Raw genomic sequence first — 16,914 nt, forward strand, 5'->3', positions numbered from 1 at the left:
TGTTTAAAGATACAGGGAGGGTAGGAGTCTTGGCGGTGAAGGGCTTCCTGGGCTCCGGCTTTACTTCCGTTGGTTTGTTTCCATAGATACCGAAAGTATTGCATTGCTGCAACTTGGGGGGGGGGGGTGGGAATGTGAAAAGGTATCAACTCCCTGAATGTTATTTCTCAAAGAAAGGATACTGCCATCTTGCATACACTTCAGCGAGTCGCCTGCAAACAGATTTTATTAGCAGGTTTTGAAAACGCCGCCAGCAAGCCCGGATTTGCAGCGAGATTCTGAGCTGCGTTATGTCTATGTAACGCTGTAAAATCCTTTGTGTTTTTTTTTTTTTCTTTTAGGAATCATTAAGAGCCATCCGATATGAAATATCGCCAGATAAGGAGTACGCTCTGTTTTCATACAATGTGGAGCCAGTAAGTACCACTTCTGTCTGTTAAAAAAAAAAAAGTTTCTCTCTGCTGAGACCTTATTAAGTATGTTCCCTTGAACCTTCCTTCTGAGTGATCTTGGAATCCTGAAAACCGTGGGTGAGTCCTCTTTTTACGCCACACTGCCACCTAGGAGAGGAAGAGAGGTATAAAAATCCCTTTGGCTGGGGGAGAAAAAAAATCACTCCTTTTAGGGGCCATTTCACAGGATTTTCCTGAGGGAGAGGGTGAGACGTTGTCTTTTTATAAAGATTTATCTTACCCTTTCGTGCAGTCATTTTTCTTCCCATTTTCTCAATCATACCATAAATTTTATCCTGAGAACAAAAAAGCAACTGCCAGGTTCTCCCTAAGCTAAAATAAAATGTTAATTATCTCCTAGCCATTGTAGTATTCTAGAGAAGACTTGAAATATCACTTTCATTATATAAATCCCTGTTTTTAGCACTTCATCTGTGAGTCTCCCATAAAACCGCACCAGGGTTTTCCATAAAAATCTCACCCTGGGCTTTAGCGGCAGCTTAAAACTAGCTCTTTTTTTTTTTTTTTCCTTTTTGTCTTCTAACAGGCTCATATTTTAAAATTCATCTTGGCTCTTTAATTTTAAATGAGCTAGAAGGTGAAATTTATTTGTGTAAGTGAAGCAGATGTTCATCTTACAAGAGATTAGCAACTTTAGAAATGTGCATTTCTGGAATTTGAGTCTCCAGTGAGTAAGAGATAGACTTCTCCTGCCTTTCCAGTTCTTCTGAGACCATTCTGTCCAGAGTTTTGTCACGCTGCTGTGAGCCCTCAGGGATGTGCATCAGCCCGAACAGCATCCTGGTGGGTTTGAGAGGCTCTTGTCCCGGCAAGAGGAGGGCAAGCTTGTGGCGTTACGTGCCACGGGGCCAGCCGGCCGGCTGGTTTACATGGAGATGCGAGTTCAATCCTAGAAATTTTAGACTTTCTTTTAAGACTTATTTGACTACTGGATTATTTATTGGGAACTTTCTTTTTTTTTTTTCCATTGAAATGTAGATCTTTAAAAGAAAAAAACTCCACCTTTTCCATTTTCTAATTTTTTTAAAATATTTATTTATTTATTTGACAGACAGAGATCACAAGCAGGCAGAGAGGCAGACAGAGAGAGAGGAGGAAGCAGGCTCCCCGCTGAGCAGAGAGCCCGACGTGGGGCTCGATCCCAGGACCCTGAGATCATGACCTGAGCTGAAAGCAGAGGCTTTAACCCACTGAGCCACCCAGGGGCCCCCATTTTCTAATTTTTTTTTAATGTCCCATTATGTAAAGGTTTTCATTGTTCTCACCCACATTCTGTGGAATCACTGGTCATCTTTATCTGTCGGATGGGGGATGGTTAGTGGAGTCGATATGGTAAAAGGCAACTTTTAGCCTTGTGATTCTGCATGTCCTACGCCCAGCCCTAGCCCTCGCCTCTTTAAGCTTCAAGTACACGGATTTGTATGTGGATCACTGTGTGCTTTTGGTCCTTTCATGGAAACTACCAAAAATATAATTTCTACCCTTGAATAAGAGAAAAAAATCAGCAGATCCTTGAAGGACTTTCATGGGGATGAGGTAATGGCTTTGTCCTGGGGTTCTCGGGAAGACACAGACAACACCCAAGGGAGAAAAGCATAGAAAGACAGATTTCGGGTCCTCTTACTCCAGACCATCTTTTAGCAATAGGAGCACCCCTGCGATGGGAGCTTCCTGCTTCTAGAAGCCTTTGGAACAATGTTTAGTTATTTGTTCTCCCTGATCGTCCTCTCCACATGCTTCATGGAAGCGTGTGGGCTCATCCACGTTCTGTGGTTCTGTGCGTGGTGGACCTCGCCACTTCTTGTCTTTCCCCCATGCTCCTTCTGCAAGAGCGCCCTGGGCTCCCCTTCCAAGTGCTGGCTGCTTCGGTGAAGAATTCTTTGCTGAATGTGAGCCTCCACCGTACAGAACACACAGGGAAACAAGAACCTTGGAAGAACCCTCTCTCTCCATGCAGCGTCTGTTTGCCTTCAGAGTAGGATTGCGTCATTTCTTTCCTCAACCGAGGAAAAACAGAAGACATTCAGAGTGGATTTAGTGAGCAACAAAAATAATTCGAGTGTGGAAAATGTGCGCACTACGTTAAAAAAAAAAAAAATCTGTGAAAATGGGTACTTGACAGTTGAATCAAAGCAGCACCCTCCCTGGTTTCCAAGGAGTGAGCAGTTCCCCTCGCACGATTAAGCCAGGGCTCCGCTCTGCGGTATGCGTTAGCCATCTAGTAGGGTCTCCGCCAACGAGACTGGGAGCTGGGTTTTAGGAATCACTTTCTAGCTGGGTAAACCAAGAGGCAGATACTTTTAGAAAAGGTCCCAGGTTGTAAGAGGAGAGTCTCGGTGTCTAATAGTGGAGGAAGTAGAACAAAGCAGGACTTCCAACTTCGTTTTCAGTGTCAATGTGATTATCCCCGGATGTCCTAAAAAAAAAAAAAAAAAAAAAGTCTCATATTCAAATACAGTTAAGAACTCAAGTTTAAGTAAAATTAAATAAGTTTCTTTACTGCAGGATGTTTTGAAATTTTTTCATATTCTCAGGAGGGCTGTACAGTGTACAGTGTTCCCCAAGAGGGTATTACAACAAGGGATTCCCATCTAATGGTAAGGGAACTGGAGTTCTGTCTTTGGGACCGTGTTTATCACGATCTTATCTGTGTGTTTCAAAGACAGCCAGGATACCTTTTTTCTAGGAACTCATTCAACTCTTCATTGCAAAGACGATCATAAAAAAAATATTTTTTGTAGGAACCAACTGTCTAATTACCAGGCATCTCTCCTTTGATAGAATAATGTTTCACGATAGAATAAATGTTTCATGTGCAATAAAACATGTGCAAAAATAGAATATTGGGTTACAGCTTCTCCCCCAAATTCCAAATGCCGCACATTGCATTCGGAAAACGGTAACCCTCCCGAGCCTGCTTCTCTCCACTGCCTGCCCACGGTGGACAGTGGGATGTCGCCAGGCTCAAGTGTGTGTCAGAGCAGACTGCTGCCTCTTTTGAGCCCAGCTTCTTGCCTTAAACGGGGGTCAGTGTGTATCTAACCATGTTGCCGTGGAGACGATTGTGATAGCACATGGGGGACACTTAGCTGGCAGACACGGGGGCCCCGACAATAGTGTCCCTCGCCAGGGCTTGGACGTGGGGTTCTTTCCTCAGAAAGATTCGAGCTTCTAGCCCACGGTGATGCCTCCAGTTACTTCTTTATCAAAAACAAAAACAAAAACAGGCACTTAATGTGTGCAGAAATGATACGTTATTTGCAACACAGAGCTTGGACCGTAGTCACGGAAGCGCGCAAACCAGGCCACAGAGAACTGCCGAGTCTCCTGAGCATCAGACAAAAGGATTCGGCCCGGTTAGGTAGACCCAGAAAGGCTTCCAGGAGGCGTCCAATCCTCAGCTGGACACAGAGTCCTCGCGGCCTGAAGGTGGTGGTGGGGAAGAGGTACAGAGAACCCGGTGAGGCTAGAAGGAAGACGGGGTCCCCCGCCGGGTTTGGGGCTGCAGGGAGGGAAGCAGAATCTGGAGCTGTTCACGGCTTTGCTTTTGCTACTGAGTTTCAAGGGACTCTGGGATTTTCATAAGAGTTTACAATTTACAAGTCGGTAACCGGAAAGATGGGTGTGAGTTCCCAAAGCAGTGTCTGAAATAGAGAAAATCCTCGAAGTAATTAACGTAAAGGCGGAAAATACAACCATGGGCATGACTGGCGTCGCCCACGGGGACCACGGCGGGGAGGGTATGGGAGTGAAGAAGGCTGGAGACTGGGCCTTGCAGGAATTGGGTACGTTGTAAAGATTATCGAGGATGAATCTTCCAGCGAGTAAGAAGAGAGGCTGAGCGGCAGGAGGAAAGGCAACAAAACATCTTATCCTGTGTGTAACAGAAAGCAAACGCTCCCAGGGGGAGGGAAAGGCCCTCACTGGGCCATCGGGTGGTTGTGGCAGCTCTGGGCACAGCCCCCAGGCAGGGCTTCCTCCTCTCCTCCTTGCGGCCAGAGGTGCCATCCACAAGACGCTGAAGTCCTCTCGGCCGCAGGATGGGTCACCGTCGTGACCAGTGTGCTCTGGATGCCCTCAGACCTTCTGTGGAGCCTTGTGCACTTTGGGAGTCTCCTGGGGGCCGCAAGAGGGAGCGTCGTCCCTCCGCCTCTGTCCTCCGTCCCCGAAGGGTGGGCCAACCCAACGAGCACCAGCAAGCCCGAGGGGGCCGGCTGGGTAGGGCAGTCCGCACGCGAAGGGGGCCGGGAGAGAATGAGGAACAGGGACGGACGGTCCAGAAGTTTGGAGACAGGTGGTGAGGCCGTGTCTGGAGGACAAGAAGAGCTGAAGGGCGGATCGTTGAAGGTTAATTTTCAGAGCGACTGTGTGTGTCTTCCTCTCCTTGTTTCAGACGAATGTCAAAGTTGCCGTCACCTCCTACTGGTTTGACATTGACTGGTTTCATTTGCCCATTTTTTTTTTTAAAGATTTTATTTATTAATTTGACAGAGAGAAATCACAAGTAGACAGAGAGGCAGCCAGAGAGAGAGAGAGGGAAGCAGGCTCTCTGCCGAGCAGAGAGCCCGATGCGGGACTCGATCCCAGGACTCTGAGATCATGACCTGAGCCGAAGGCAGCGGCTTAACCCACTGAGCCACCCAGGCGCCCCCCATTTGCCCATTTTTTAAAAGATTCTATGTATTTATTTGACAGACACAGACCCCAAGGAGGCAGAGAGGCAGGCAGAGAGAGAGGGGGAAGCAGGCTCCCCGCTGAGCAGAGAGCCCGATGCGGGGCTCGATCCCGGGACCCTAGGGTCATGACCCGAGCCGAAGGCAGAGGCTCCACCCACTGAGCCACCCAGGCGCCCCTTATTTGCCCATTTTTGCATTGTCAGCTCCTCAGAGAAAGACCGTTTTTTTGTTTTGGGGCTTTTGATTTTTTTTAATCTCCCATCTCCCCCCATCGCTGGCTCAAGATCATCTTCGTGCGTTTGGTGCTCAGGCCGGCTCCCCACACGCAGGCTGGGGTGTTCGGACTCGTCAGAGCAGCCAACAGGCTGAGCCTGGGGCATCGGGGAGACAGCACGCCCAGCGCTTGTGTCCTGTTGTCCGCCAGGCCTTCCCGATGGCATTCTGTTTATGAGAAACACGTCCCTGGGCTCAGCCCTCTCGTGAGGCGAGGGGACTCCGCAGGGAGCGGGTGCGGGCAGTGGGCGTCGTTGGGAGCCCTTCAGACGCTGCCTGGCACACCGTGTGTAGGGAAGTACGCTTCCCCTCATCTAGGGGGGCTCTAGAAGGTCCTGCATCGTGCTAAAGAACGCAGGACCCCTGCGGGGGATAATCACCCACTTTCTTCCCCAGCCCTGAGTGCCGAGAAGTTGGAGAAGCCTGGGGAGGGCTGGGCTGGGGACAGAAACACCGGGCAGTCCTCACTCCTCTGCCAGAGGCTTGCTGATGACCGAGGGGGACCAAACCACTTTAATTTTCATCAGAGAAGCTGGGATACCGTGTTGCTCATTAGTGACTTGGGGTACTATGCAGACCGATGATGGAATAACCCTCCTGCCTGGGTCACCCTGCAATTAACCGAGTCATGTCAGAAGGCACTGCACCCAGATCCTGATAGGAGTGGATTCTCCTCTGTGTAATCCCTTTTATTATTTTATTTGTATTCTACTTTCAAGCTCGGTGGCGTAAAGTCACGGCATAAATCCATGGGAACTCGGTGTTACAGTGATCCTCTTAGGAACCCGAGTGAAAACTTACTCTTTTTTTATATATACTACCTCCAGAATCTCAAATTTAGCAATAAAATTAGAATGCAGGGAGAAATCATTAGGTCATTAAACGTGGACATATTTCTCGTGGTTTCCTGGTACGTATCTTAAAGAGCTTTTAAGGGTTTGTGCTGGAAAAGGAAAGCATACAAAGAAATACTGTTATGTTCTTTTGTTCTTCTACGGATTATATATTAGTCGTTAATGATGACACCACTTACTCGTTGGGGAAATTAATCAAGTAATTTGCTATTCTAAATGCAGATGGTGGGCCGTAGAGCCTTCCTGAGCCTCTAACACTGAAAACTTGTAGACCTTCTGCCATCTCTGATTTAACTCAAGAGAAATGGTAAAAGCCGGTGTCACAGCACGAAGCCCCCGGTCCCTGAGCTTCCCGGACCCTGTTCCCTGTCGGAAAGAGGGGTCATGTCCAGCTGCTAGCCCCTGCTTCCCTGCACCCAGGTTTATCCAGCTCTGACCTGAGAAAGGGGGAGGTGATGCTGGGCTTTTCAAGGCAGAAGTCGGAAGCAGCTTCCCATTTGATCATTTCCTGGGCTGCTCCTGCCCTTGGGGGGAGGCCCTGTCACCCGCGCGTGCCGCCTGAGGAACTGTGATCTTCTAACTCAAATAAAGCTTGGACTGTCCTGACCAAGCACGTTTGGTGGGGTGACCGTGCCCTGAATCGGCCGTGTACCTGTCAGGTGGGGTCACCCATCACCTACATCTGGGCAGTTTTATAAACACAAGGGATTAGCAGCAAATCGTTGTCTCATATTCAGGGGCTAACTCTGCTGCAGATGAATTTACGTCATTCCGGGAGATGACCTCCTGCAGCGAACACAGCCGTGGTGGTCGCGTGGTCCCGTGGTTCTTAGCACACCTCTTCTCGCTGGGAAGAACCCATGAAGTCTCTGTCCGGGGTGTCTATAAGGGAGACATACTTCTTAATTCTCGGGCTGTTGGACTACATCTTTCCACTTTATCGGAGAGCCTTTTCTGGGCCTGTCTCTGGGAATGCGCAGTACGCCCAGCCCACCCTCTTTATTCCGTGATCAGATCCACTGTCTCCGTTCCGACCGTCTTTCCTTTAGCAGAATCTGGGCAGGAGATTGCGCACACTGCTGTGTGGGCACCCTGAGAGTGGGCTGGTGACTGCCCAAGGCCCGGTTATCTGCCGGCCGCGTCTTCTATTTGACGACTGAACAGTGTCATTCGTGTTTTGAGCACCTGTTTGCACGCAGCACCTCTCGGAGCGTCCCGCATGTGGTTCCACACGCTCATGGAAGTCCAGCAGAGCCCTGTCCCTGCAGAACCACACGAGGGCCAGGCCTCCGTAAGGCAGACGGCGTAGGCTTCTGCCTCCCAGGAGCCACCTGTCTGGTGTCACTGATCAGGTATAAGATCTTCCTCCCCTGGAAGTTTGGCTGTTTTTTTTTTTACTGTTTTGAAATGATAGGCTCTTAGTGTCTTTTAGTTTATTATTTTTTATAGTTGTATGGTTTTAACACAAAGCTGGTTCAAAACATACGCACACAATTTGGGTGTTTTGTCTACGTGCCTTTCTCTTTAGGTTTTGAAGCTAAATTTTTTTTGTAAGATTTTATTTATTTATTTGACAGACAGATCACAAGTAGGCAGAGAGGCAGAGAGAGGAGGAAGCAGGCCTCTGAGCAGAGAGCCCGATGCGGGGCTGAATCACAGGACCCTGGGATCATGACCTGAGCTGAAGGCAGAGGCTTTAACCCACTGAGCCACCCAGGCGCCCCGGAGCTAAATTTAAAAACATAAAACAACATAGAAGTCCATGGCTCAAATAGCAGTGTTTTTCTCAACCAAATGCAAACATTGTTGAGGTCATTGTGTGTGTGTGTGTGTGTGTGATGCTCTGGCGGGGGGGCGGGTCTAGGATCCTTGAAATAGCGCACGGATCAGAAAGTTTGAAGACGCACACTTCGAGTACAGTCTCTGTGGGGTGCCTGATGTCCTGGTTCGTGGGGTGAAGCTGCAGAAAGAGACTGCTTCCGTGACCCACGGTGGATGATCCACCAGGAGCCCTGTGAGGAGGCGGGGCCTGCAGCATGGGTGGGGTGTGGCCATCCGTGGCCCGTGGCCCGTGTGCCGTGGGCTGCGAGTGCCAGGAAGCCTCTCCCCTCTCGGCACGGCAAGCTGACCGCTGCCTCGGCAGCCTCGGTCTCTCTGCCGCTCCTCTTCCTCCCTGTCCGGGCTGGTTTCCACAGGCGCCAGATGCTCTTTCTGACTGAAATAAGGTCAGGTCGGTCCCCTGGGCCCGTGGCTTTCGGCACAGACTGGTGGGAGGCTGGTGTCTGCAGAGGCCTGGGGCCTGCATGTCCTGCTCCACCTGCTCTGTCTGGCCGTAGCGGCCTTCTCTCTGTGGCTCTAATGTGCGGCCCCAGGGCCTTTGAACTCCCTGTGCCCTCTCCAGAACATCGGGCTTCTGGGAAAGGGCCCCTCCACGTGGTTCAGGAAGGAAGGAGGAGGTGACTGAAGACATCTAAGGGTGGTGAGAGGATCACTGACTTTCTTTTGAGGCATTTCCTTGTTTTCCCTGTAAGTTGTGAGGTGAGGTTACTTGTGACCGTGGCAACAGAGGCGTGGGAGGGTCTGAGGCAGTGTGGCTTGAAGGTTGCTGGGAGTCTCAGGCAGCAGGAAGGCCAGCCGCCCACCCGGCCGCGGGTGGATCAGCAGGCTCCTTGGGGTCCGGTGTTTGGTACCAGCTGGGGCGGGAAATCCGGCAGGTGAGGGAAGTCGGGAGTTAAGCGGTGTTTGGGAAGACGTGATCTTCGGGAGGAGCCATGGAGACTCACGGGGTGGGGGAGGGCAGTGGGGCCGGGCGGGGCCCGCGGCGGGGAGAGGGTCGGGAGTCTGCGGTGGTCTGCGTGGTCGGGGGCCGTGAGCACGGGTGGCGGGAGGACGGGGCGGCTGTGGCAAAACGGGGCCACGCTCCCGGCAGGGACGGAGGACACACGTGGCTGCGGACCGTGGGCAGGCGCCTCAGGGGATGCCGCGGCGTGGAAGGTCGGAGAAGCGAGGCAGAGACTCAGCCGGGACGGTGAGCAGCTGGAGGAGATGGCGGGGGCCTCAGCTTCCCCAGGTGAGCAGCCGTCCCTCCTGGAGGCCACCGGCCTGAGCCGGTCTCTGAGTCCTCCCGAGGAATGAGGGAGTCTGTGTCATCGGTAATAAAAGAAATGAGGAGATGCGCGTGGACATGAGGTTGCTGAGTGACGCGGCGAGGTATTAAGTGGAGAACACTTAATTGCTCCTCTTATGAACAGCCGTCATTGTAATGTAGTGAGGAGGAAAAATGACTCAAATTCTTCCTGAAAGATCCGTTCCTCGGTTCCAGCGTAGCAGTCCATTATCGTGGGCGAGCTCGTTAGCGGCAATTACGCGCGGAGACGCGACGCTGATTCATGTAGGACGGAGCTGCCAGGGCCTTCGCAACAACAATTAGGGCTCAGAGACGTTCCCAGAGACCATCCTCTGCTCGGTGGTGGGAGCCTTTTTTTGTTACTAAAAACTGGAAGGAATTCATCATTGGGAGTTCGGGTCGTTGCGTCTGTGATCCTGGGTTCCAACTGCTGTCAAGGAAAATGGTTGAGCAAAATGTTCATGAAGATGCCATCCAGAGTATTTGCAACGATCGCCTACCCACGGCCGCGTTAGCTCAGCCGTAAATGAGACAGCCCGTTTCGGAAACAGGTCAGGACACGTTTCTGCTTTTTTCAAAGGCAACTGAAGTTACTATGTTTATGAGAACAGACAGAATTCTCAGAATGTAATTTTTAGTTTGATGTTCCCAGTTTTTCCTACTATTCTCCACAATGAGGAAGCCATATAATTTGAAAAACCCCAGGCTACGCTCTGTGTGTGATAGAAAGAGTGCCTTGTAGTATCGTATTCTGCTGAATAGTAGGTTTTAATTTCCCAGCGGTCTTTTCCCGTCTTACGGGCTTGCTTTGCTCCTGCGCGCTCCTGTAGGACAAAGCCTGAAAATGGGAGAGGAAGTGTTCAGGGTTCCTCGGTCATGTGATAATGCACACGAACGTCAAGGCCTGGCAAGTTTTACCGACGCATCTGCTACGAGGGGACTTCCAGCCAAGTCCATAACCACAGTTTTTGAATCTGCACAAATTAATGAGCAGAAGTGATGAGTTGCTTGAATGAGCCTTAAATTGGGGGCTGCCCTGGGTCTTTCAGTGTCTCGCCTCTGCTGGACAGTGGAGCCAACGTAACAGACATCAGAGGGCTTGGTTTTGCAGGATTTCCTGTGTGTACTTGGGCATGCATGTGTGCACACGTGTGTGTGTGTGTGTGGTGCGTGTGAAGGGAGAGTCGATGTCTCCATCAGAGGTGGGGAACAGAGAGCAGGAGTGGGCGGTGTTATTCCTCCAACATCTCCGCAATCTGTGACATAATTAAGAAATTATAAACTGGAAAGATAGTCATCCTTCAGAGAGGAGGGAGCCCCAGCAGGCCTCATTCCAGAATCAAGCAATCCACCTAACCTACTCATTCTGGGCTTTCAGAATTTTTAAATTTTTGGGGGTTGCCACCACAGCTACCAGAGATAATTATCAAAAGAAGGAAAACCTTTTATTTTCTTAACGTGGACAGAAATTCGTGAGTGGGTTTGGTGGGCGCGTTGATGACGGATGAGGAGAGAGGAGAGACTCCGTGAAATCGTCCCACAGTGTGATCTGCATGATGTCACGATAATCATTTCTTGATTTCCCTGCTCCGAATGAACCAGGAGTTTTGACATGCCCGAGACCACGGGGTGTCCTTAAAAGCCAGGTCACAGGATGCTGTTGGCAAGCTGCCTTTGAGTCGCCCAGCTTGAGTGTCAGTCAGGCCTCTGCCGGGGGTCACCAGGTCGGGGCGGGGAGGTGATGGGCCCCGCGTGCCACGAGGAGCAAAGGGGCAGGTGGGAGAGGAGGAGACCCGTCCTCTGTACCAGTCCGTTCCCTCCTATGTAAGCGTGCGTTCCCCCTGGACCCCTGAAGAAAAAGGGTCGTGGAGTGAAATCCAGGAAGGGTTAGGAGCGTGAGAGCCAGGGAGCGACGTCTGAACCTGGAGTGTCTCCCTGTGCACGAGGGAGGGAGGGAGGGGGCTGGGAAGCCGTGAGGACCAGGAGGAACCCTGCAGAGGTTGCGCACCCCTGCCAGCCCTGCCCGCCTCCCCCCTGTGTGCTCTGTGCGCTCAGCAGCCTCAGGGACCAGGGAGGGAACGTCAGGCTCCGGTGGACGAGAAGGGAGTGAGGACAGGGGTGCTGAAGGCGGGGTGAGCGCTGCCCAATGGAGTGATTGGGCTTGTTTGATGCCTGGTTATCCGTGTCACCTGGTTTCAGTCTCCTGTCTCCCAGAATGTCCCAGGGTGACTGAGGAAGCCACCTGTGCCCTCTGCCTGCCTTTCGTGCTCTGTCCAGCATTTCTGCGCCTTGCCTCGGTGCCCGCACGTTTCTGCCAAGAGGCAGGATCAGGTCTCCTGCCCCGGATAATAGGAAAGTGGGCCCTGGTCCCCCCCTGCTTTGCCGTCCTCAAGGACAGCTGCGGGCTTTGTGTCTTCCTGCTGTGAAAAAGGCAGATTTGCAAACGTGTTCTGCTGCCTCCCAAAGACACCATCACCCCCGCTCTGTGCCTGGTCACAACAGCCTTGTCAAGCGCTTGCTTCGAGAAGCAGAGGAGTTGAGTGGGCGCGGGTGTCGCATTGCCAACCTAGCAGAGGGCATTACATGGAAAACCTAAAACCTGTGCTAGTTAGCAGGTCACAGCTGAACACACTTCTGCAGAGTACCGACGGGAACAGAGACAGGTGTACAAGGTGTCTCATGATGGCTCCGTTCCCCTGATTCAAGGTTTCTAGAATGTTCTGCTATAGTTGTCCCCACTGCAGTTGGGGGGAGAGAGAGGGGCATCCCCAACCCTGCCTCACTGCCCCCCCCAGTGCTTTCCTCAACCCCTCTGCTGTGCTTCAACCTCTGGGCTCCTGGCCCCGGATCTTCACCGGCTGTCGCCACAGCCCCCACACATTACGTGTCTGCGTCTACTCAGATCTCCCCCATCTCCAAACAGCACAAAGCTGGAATTCTCTCTCTCCGTCCACACCAGCAGCAGCACTACCCAGACAGAGGCTCCCAGGCCACCCCTCTGCTTCATCCCTCCGCACTCACCCCTCCTGTGTGCCTCGCCCGGAGCTCAGCTGTCCCACGCCTTGGGGGCAGGTCCCGCTGTGCTCCCATTCTGCAGGTAGGGAGTGCGGGGCCAGAGGAGGCTGCCCACTCCGTCTGGGGCTGTGGCTGCCTCGGGGTCTTCTTCTCTGGGAGGCACCTGCTCTGACCCTGCCCTGGTGCCCCCACCCCACGGCGAAGCCCTCCCTGATGGCCTTGGATGTCACAGGCCCTGTGCCAGCACATGCTCGGTTCAAGGCGGGGAGGGCAGCAGCTCTCCTGACCCCTCAGGCCTCGCCCAGCCCCTGAGCACCTGTGCGGGGGTGGGGGACCCTGGCCTGCCTTGTCCACACAGCCTGGCATGGCCGCCACGATTTCAGCTTTGTGAGTTAAGGTTCCAAAATGCACTTCGGTTAAGCCGAGCATGTAAGGCCTGTGTCCTCTGGAGCAGCTCTTAAAGGCCTTCATCCCGAGGAGGCTTGTAATATCAGTGCTCAAGAAGGTCCTGCAGCTCATCCTTGTAATTTGCCCAAAAATGTCGCCTCCGGTGGCTCAGAGACAGGCATGGTCAGCCTCAGCCCCCCTTAGGTGACTTCTCTGATTTTAGTGTAGAAGGATCTTCTATACAATGTGAGGAAAGATTTTCTCTCTCTGTTTTTAAATGTTTACAGGGTTTTTTTTACTTGGTCTTGATTCGGTTTTGGTTTTGGTGTACAGTTCTCTGATTTTAGGCCTGTTGTAGGCCTATGGAATTCTCAGCACCCCTCAGGATGCTGAGCCGCGCACTGCCCCAGAGAATCCCAGCCTGCGGCTCTCCATTCCGGCCCCTGGGCGGCCGCGGCTCTGCTCTATGTCCTGGCAGGCTGGCCTTTTCTAGAATGTCAAATAAATGACAACAAACAGCATGTGACCTTTTGAAAGGAGCTTTAAAGAGGAGAATATTTTTATGACCCGATATGGAGAGAAAATTGGGCTTCTTAGAAACATTACTGCTTTCCCTGTGTGCACACTTAGAGCGTCTTGCTGCAGGAACTTACTTGTCACTTCGTGGAAATGCAGGACGCCGGGTTAAGGTGTGGACGATGGGGCTGAGTTCATGACAGTGATGCTGGGACGCCATCGGGCCTTTGCGGACCGTGCCCCTCTGTTTCCAGAAACTCTGATCACCTTGAGACCGTGAGTCTCAAAGAACGAAATAGCCAGGCTGGGTGGGGTAGGCGTCGTGGCCGGTCCTAGGAGCCGGGACCCCAAAGCGGTGACATTTGGGTGGGGTTTTGCTTCTGCGGGAAGCTGGAGTTTTGGGCTGTGGGCAGGAGGAGAGAGCAGAGAGAGGAAGCCGTGATCCAGACAGGAGAGCGCTCCTGGGTGAAGGCCGGGAATGGGCATAAGTCCAGGGACTGGACAGAGGAAGGACCTTTGTCACTTGTCACCCCGGGAATGGCCAGGGTCAGGGAGAAGTGTGTAGGTGAGGTTTGCATGAAGCAGGGGACGGCGGGCTGCGTGCTGTGGGGTCATGCCATGTGCTGCATCTCAGGAAGCTGGGTGATGACTGAGCGGAGGACACATGAGGAGTCACATGGAGCGTGGTGGAACCCAGCCCCCACCCTGGGGCGCAGGCCTTTTCTCAGAACGGCTGTGGCTCCTTCCCTGCTCGCGGCATCTGCTTACACGCACTTCCCCGGCTCACATGGCGGTGGGATGCCCGAGTCACGGTGCTGGAGACACAGTGGGGACACCTGAGAAAGCTTGGCTGTCCCCAGTGAGAGCCAGAGTGGCCCTCCCTCTCCTACAGCCCTGACTTCAGCGAAGCTGTGGCACCAGGCATGTGGGCCAAGCGTGGACCATGCCCGTGGCAGAGCAAGAGACAGCCCAGGCCCCAGATGGCACCATCAGGCCACGCTGCAGGCCACGTCCTCTGGGCGCCTCTTGCTGGAAAATTCAGGCCTGTCGAAGCCACTGGCCAAGGGTTTTCTGTTCCTCACAGTTAAATGGGTCCCGGGCCACCGTGTGTGCTCTTCTCTCCATCTGGATCTCCTTTCCGACCTTGTGTGGCTGGTCTCTTCCGTTGAGAAATGTAGCTTCTTCACGGCGGCTTCTGTGGATGCCCCAGACCTCGCATGGAGCTCAGCCAACCAAGTGCCCATCTTCCCCTCCCCGAGCCACCAGCTCCCCGCGGGCAGGAACGGCCCAGTGCTTCTCTCCCCCGCTAGCAGATCATAAACAAGCAGCGAATACTGGTTGAATGAATGAAAGAACCCGTGAACGCCGTAGGATCAAGAAAGGGGAAAATGGGAGACAGTTCTCCGAGTTTCTGCTACGTCATGGCCTTATTCGGCCACGAAGGGCCGTGCAGGAGGGCGAGGGTTGGCAGACCCCTCGTGCCGATGGTCTCCCCTGTGCCTGCTGATTCCCCTTCTGAGAGCGAACCTTCTCCCTGGATCCCCCAGGCCCCACATCTCATGCCCGCAGCCGACGGCATCACAGAACCACGGGCTGCCATGGACCTTCCCAAGACGCAAAGATGAGGAAGGTGATTCCAGACAGGGGAGGCTAACTGCCCACGGTCCTGTGACTCACCAGTGGTAAAGTCAAGGTCAAAATCATCATTGCATGAGCCCAGGGAGCTGTCTTTTGCACTGCACTTGTACGTCTCCCCTCCTCACTGTTTTGCGTGGGTACATCTTGGTGGCCAGCAGATAGGACAGACGTTGCCGCTTGCATGTGGGTGGGGCTCATCTGTTCTCAGTCCTCTGTGCGAGGAGCCACCAGCGGCTTGAAGCAGAGTCCAAGGAGGTGGGACTGCAGACACCAGCAAGCTTTGCAAACATGCAGCTGCTTGCACGCCCGCTTTCATCCATCGGCCGGAATGTGAATGCAGGAGGGACCAGGCTCTGGTCCATGATTTTTTCCAGCCACATCTACGCCCCCAAATGCTACCGGAGAGCAGCTGCGACAGATCCGGGCCCAGGGCCACAGAGCAGGAGCCCTTTGCTGCCTTTGCTGCTGGCACAGGCCCCTCGGTAGGCGCTGGTGGAGATGTGACGTGCTCTCACCAGGCTCCGTGAGTCACGCCACCTCGCTCCATCACTGTGTGGCCCCAGGAGTGTCCACAGAGGGGGGAGGGGGCTCCCACTGGCCAAAAAGTCTTGCTCTAGAAGATACCGACTATGGAATTGCTGTGAAATCACAGAGAGAAGATTGGATCTCCCGGGTTCCTCTTGGTTCCTACACGGGTATGTGAAGCTGGTTTTAGAATGTCTCCCTTCCAAATATAATACCTGCCTTAGGTCTCCAGTGCCCTCACTCACTGTGACAGGAGAGGTGATCGGTATGCTAGCTGTCTCAGTCCTGAGACTTCCTGGCCGTCCTTAGTAGCTTGTGATGTGTTCTAGGACACCGTCCAACAGGTCCTTCTTAACTGTCTACCTTAGAACCTGGATGTCTCTCCAACACTGAGCTAAATAAAAGAGTGAGCATTCCTCCTGAGCTCAGGTGTCCATGGGCCTCACCATGTTCATAATGTGTGCATTCCTAGAAACTGTTTTTACAAATGAAATCAGATTTTCCTGTAATTTTAAAATGACCAGAAGAACTACATCTGTGTGTTTGCAGCTCATAATCGCCTTATTTATTGCCGCATGGACACTGGCCCCCACTCAGAGACCTGGTAACTCGGAGGACAAAACCTTTGTCCCTCATGAGCAGGAGGCTTGTTAAGCCCCGATGGGCCAGGCACTTCTCACAAAGCCATTGATCCACGGGAAACAGAATCTGGAGGTGCGAGCTCTGCCCGCGAACCCCTCTACCCAAATCTTTCCTTTAGCTGTCACCCAAGCGTGTTGGTTCCTAGGCGTACGGGTTACTTTGTTTAATTTCTGTTAAATTCTCCGTGGCTGGTGGGGTTGGGTGGGAGGTAGACCCCAGCTCTTGTCGTTGTCTGGGGAATGTCCTTCAGGAATTTCGATGCGTCCCAGCCGTGCCCCCACTTGGGTTATGAGTATTGGGTGAAGCAAGTTAAGCAGTTGTTTCCGCCTCTTCCTTCCTCTCCCTTCCTCAACACGAATGCGTCCTTCTTCCCGTGCGACAGTGAACATATCCCATGGCGAGAAGGATCCCAGGATTTTGAGACTGGAGAGACAGGGACAGGCATCTGAGTCTCGATGGCATGACTTCCTGGAGAGCACGTTCCCATCTCCTACGACTTCAGTCTATTTTTAGTTCTTTCATTACAAGGTTCTTTGCTTGTGTACCACCCTCTCCCTGGCTGGATGGTTGTGATTTTTACAAAGTTCTCCGATAGACCGATTTCAGTCTATCTCCGAGACCTTGTGTCTGCTGAAACTTGATCCCCCGGTGATGCAGTACGGCTGGAAACGTGCTGCGTCTGTGCTGTCCACGATGGTAGCCACTGTCCACACATGGGCTACGAGCCCCTGAAACATGGCAGGTATGATGGGGGAACTCAATTTTTTATTTTGTTTTTTATTTTCTTA

At 52.5% G+C, this 16,914-nt stretch overlaps 1 protein-coding gene across 4 annotated transcripts in view; it reads left to right on the plus strand.

The window, feature by feature from the left end:
* The window catches only part of DPP6 (dipeptidyl peptidase like 6), an 848,700-nt gene that overhangs the window by 613,283 nt on the left and 218,503 nt on the right, over positions 1-16,914 (plus strand). For all 4 annotated transcript variants that reach the window (XM_059172341.1, XM_059172343.1, XM_059172340.1 and 1 more), the window contains exon 5: positions 342-416. In XM_059172341.1, coding sequence (XP_059028324.1) covers positions 342-416 — 75 coding nt within the window. The remainder of the gene's footprint in view (positions 1-341; positions 417-16,914) is intronic.

The sequence above is a fragment of the Mustela lutreola genome, chromosome 4, assembly GCF_030435805.1.
Source record: "Mustela lutreola isolate mMusLut2 chromosome 4, mMusLut2.pri, whole genome shotgun sequence".
NCBI classification, from domain to species: Eukaryota; Metazoa; Chordata; class Mammalia; order Carnivora; family Mustelidae; genus Mustela; species Mustela lutreola.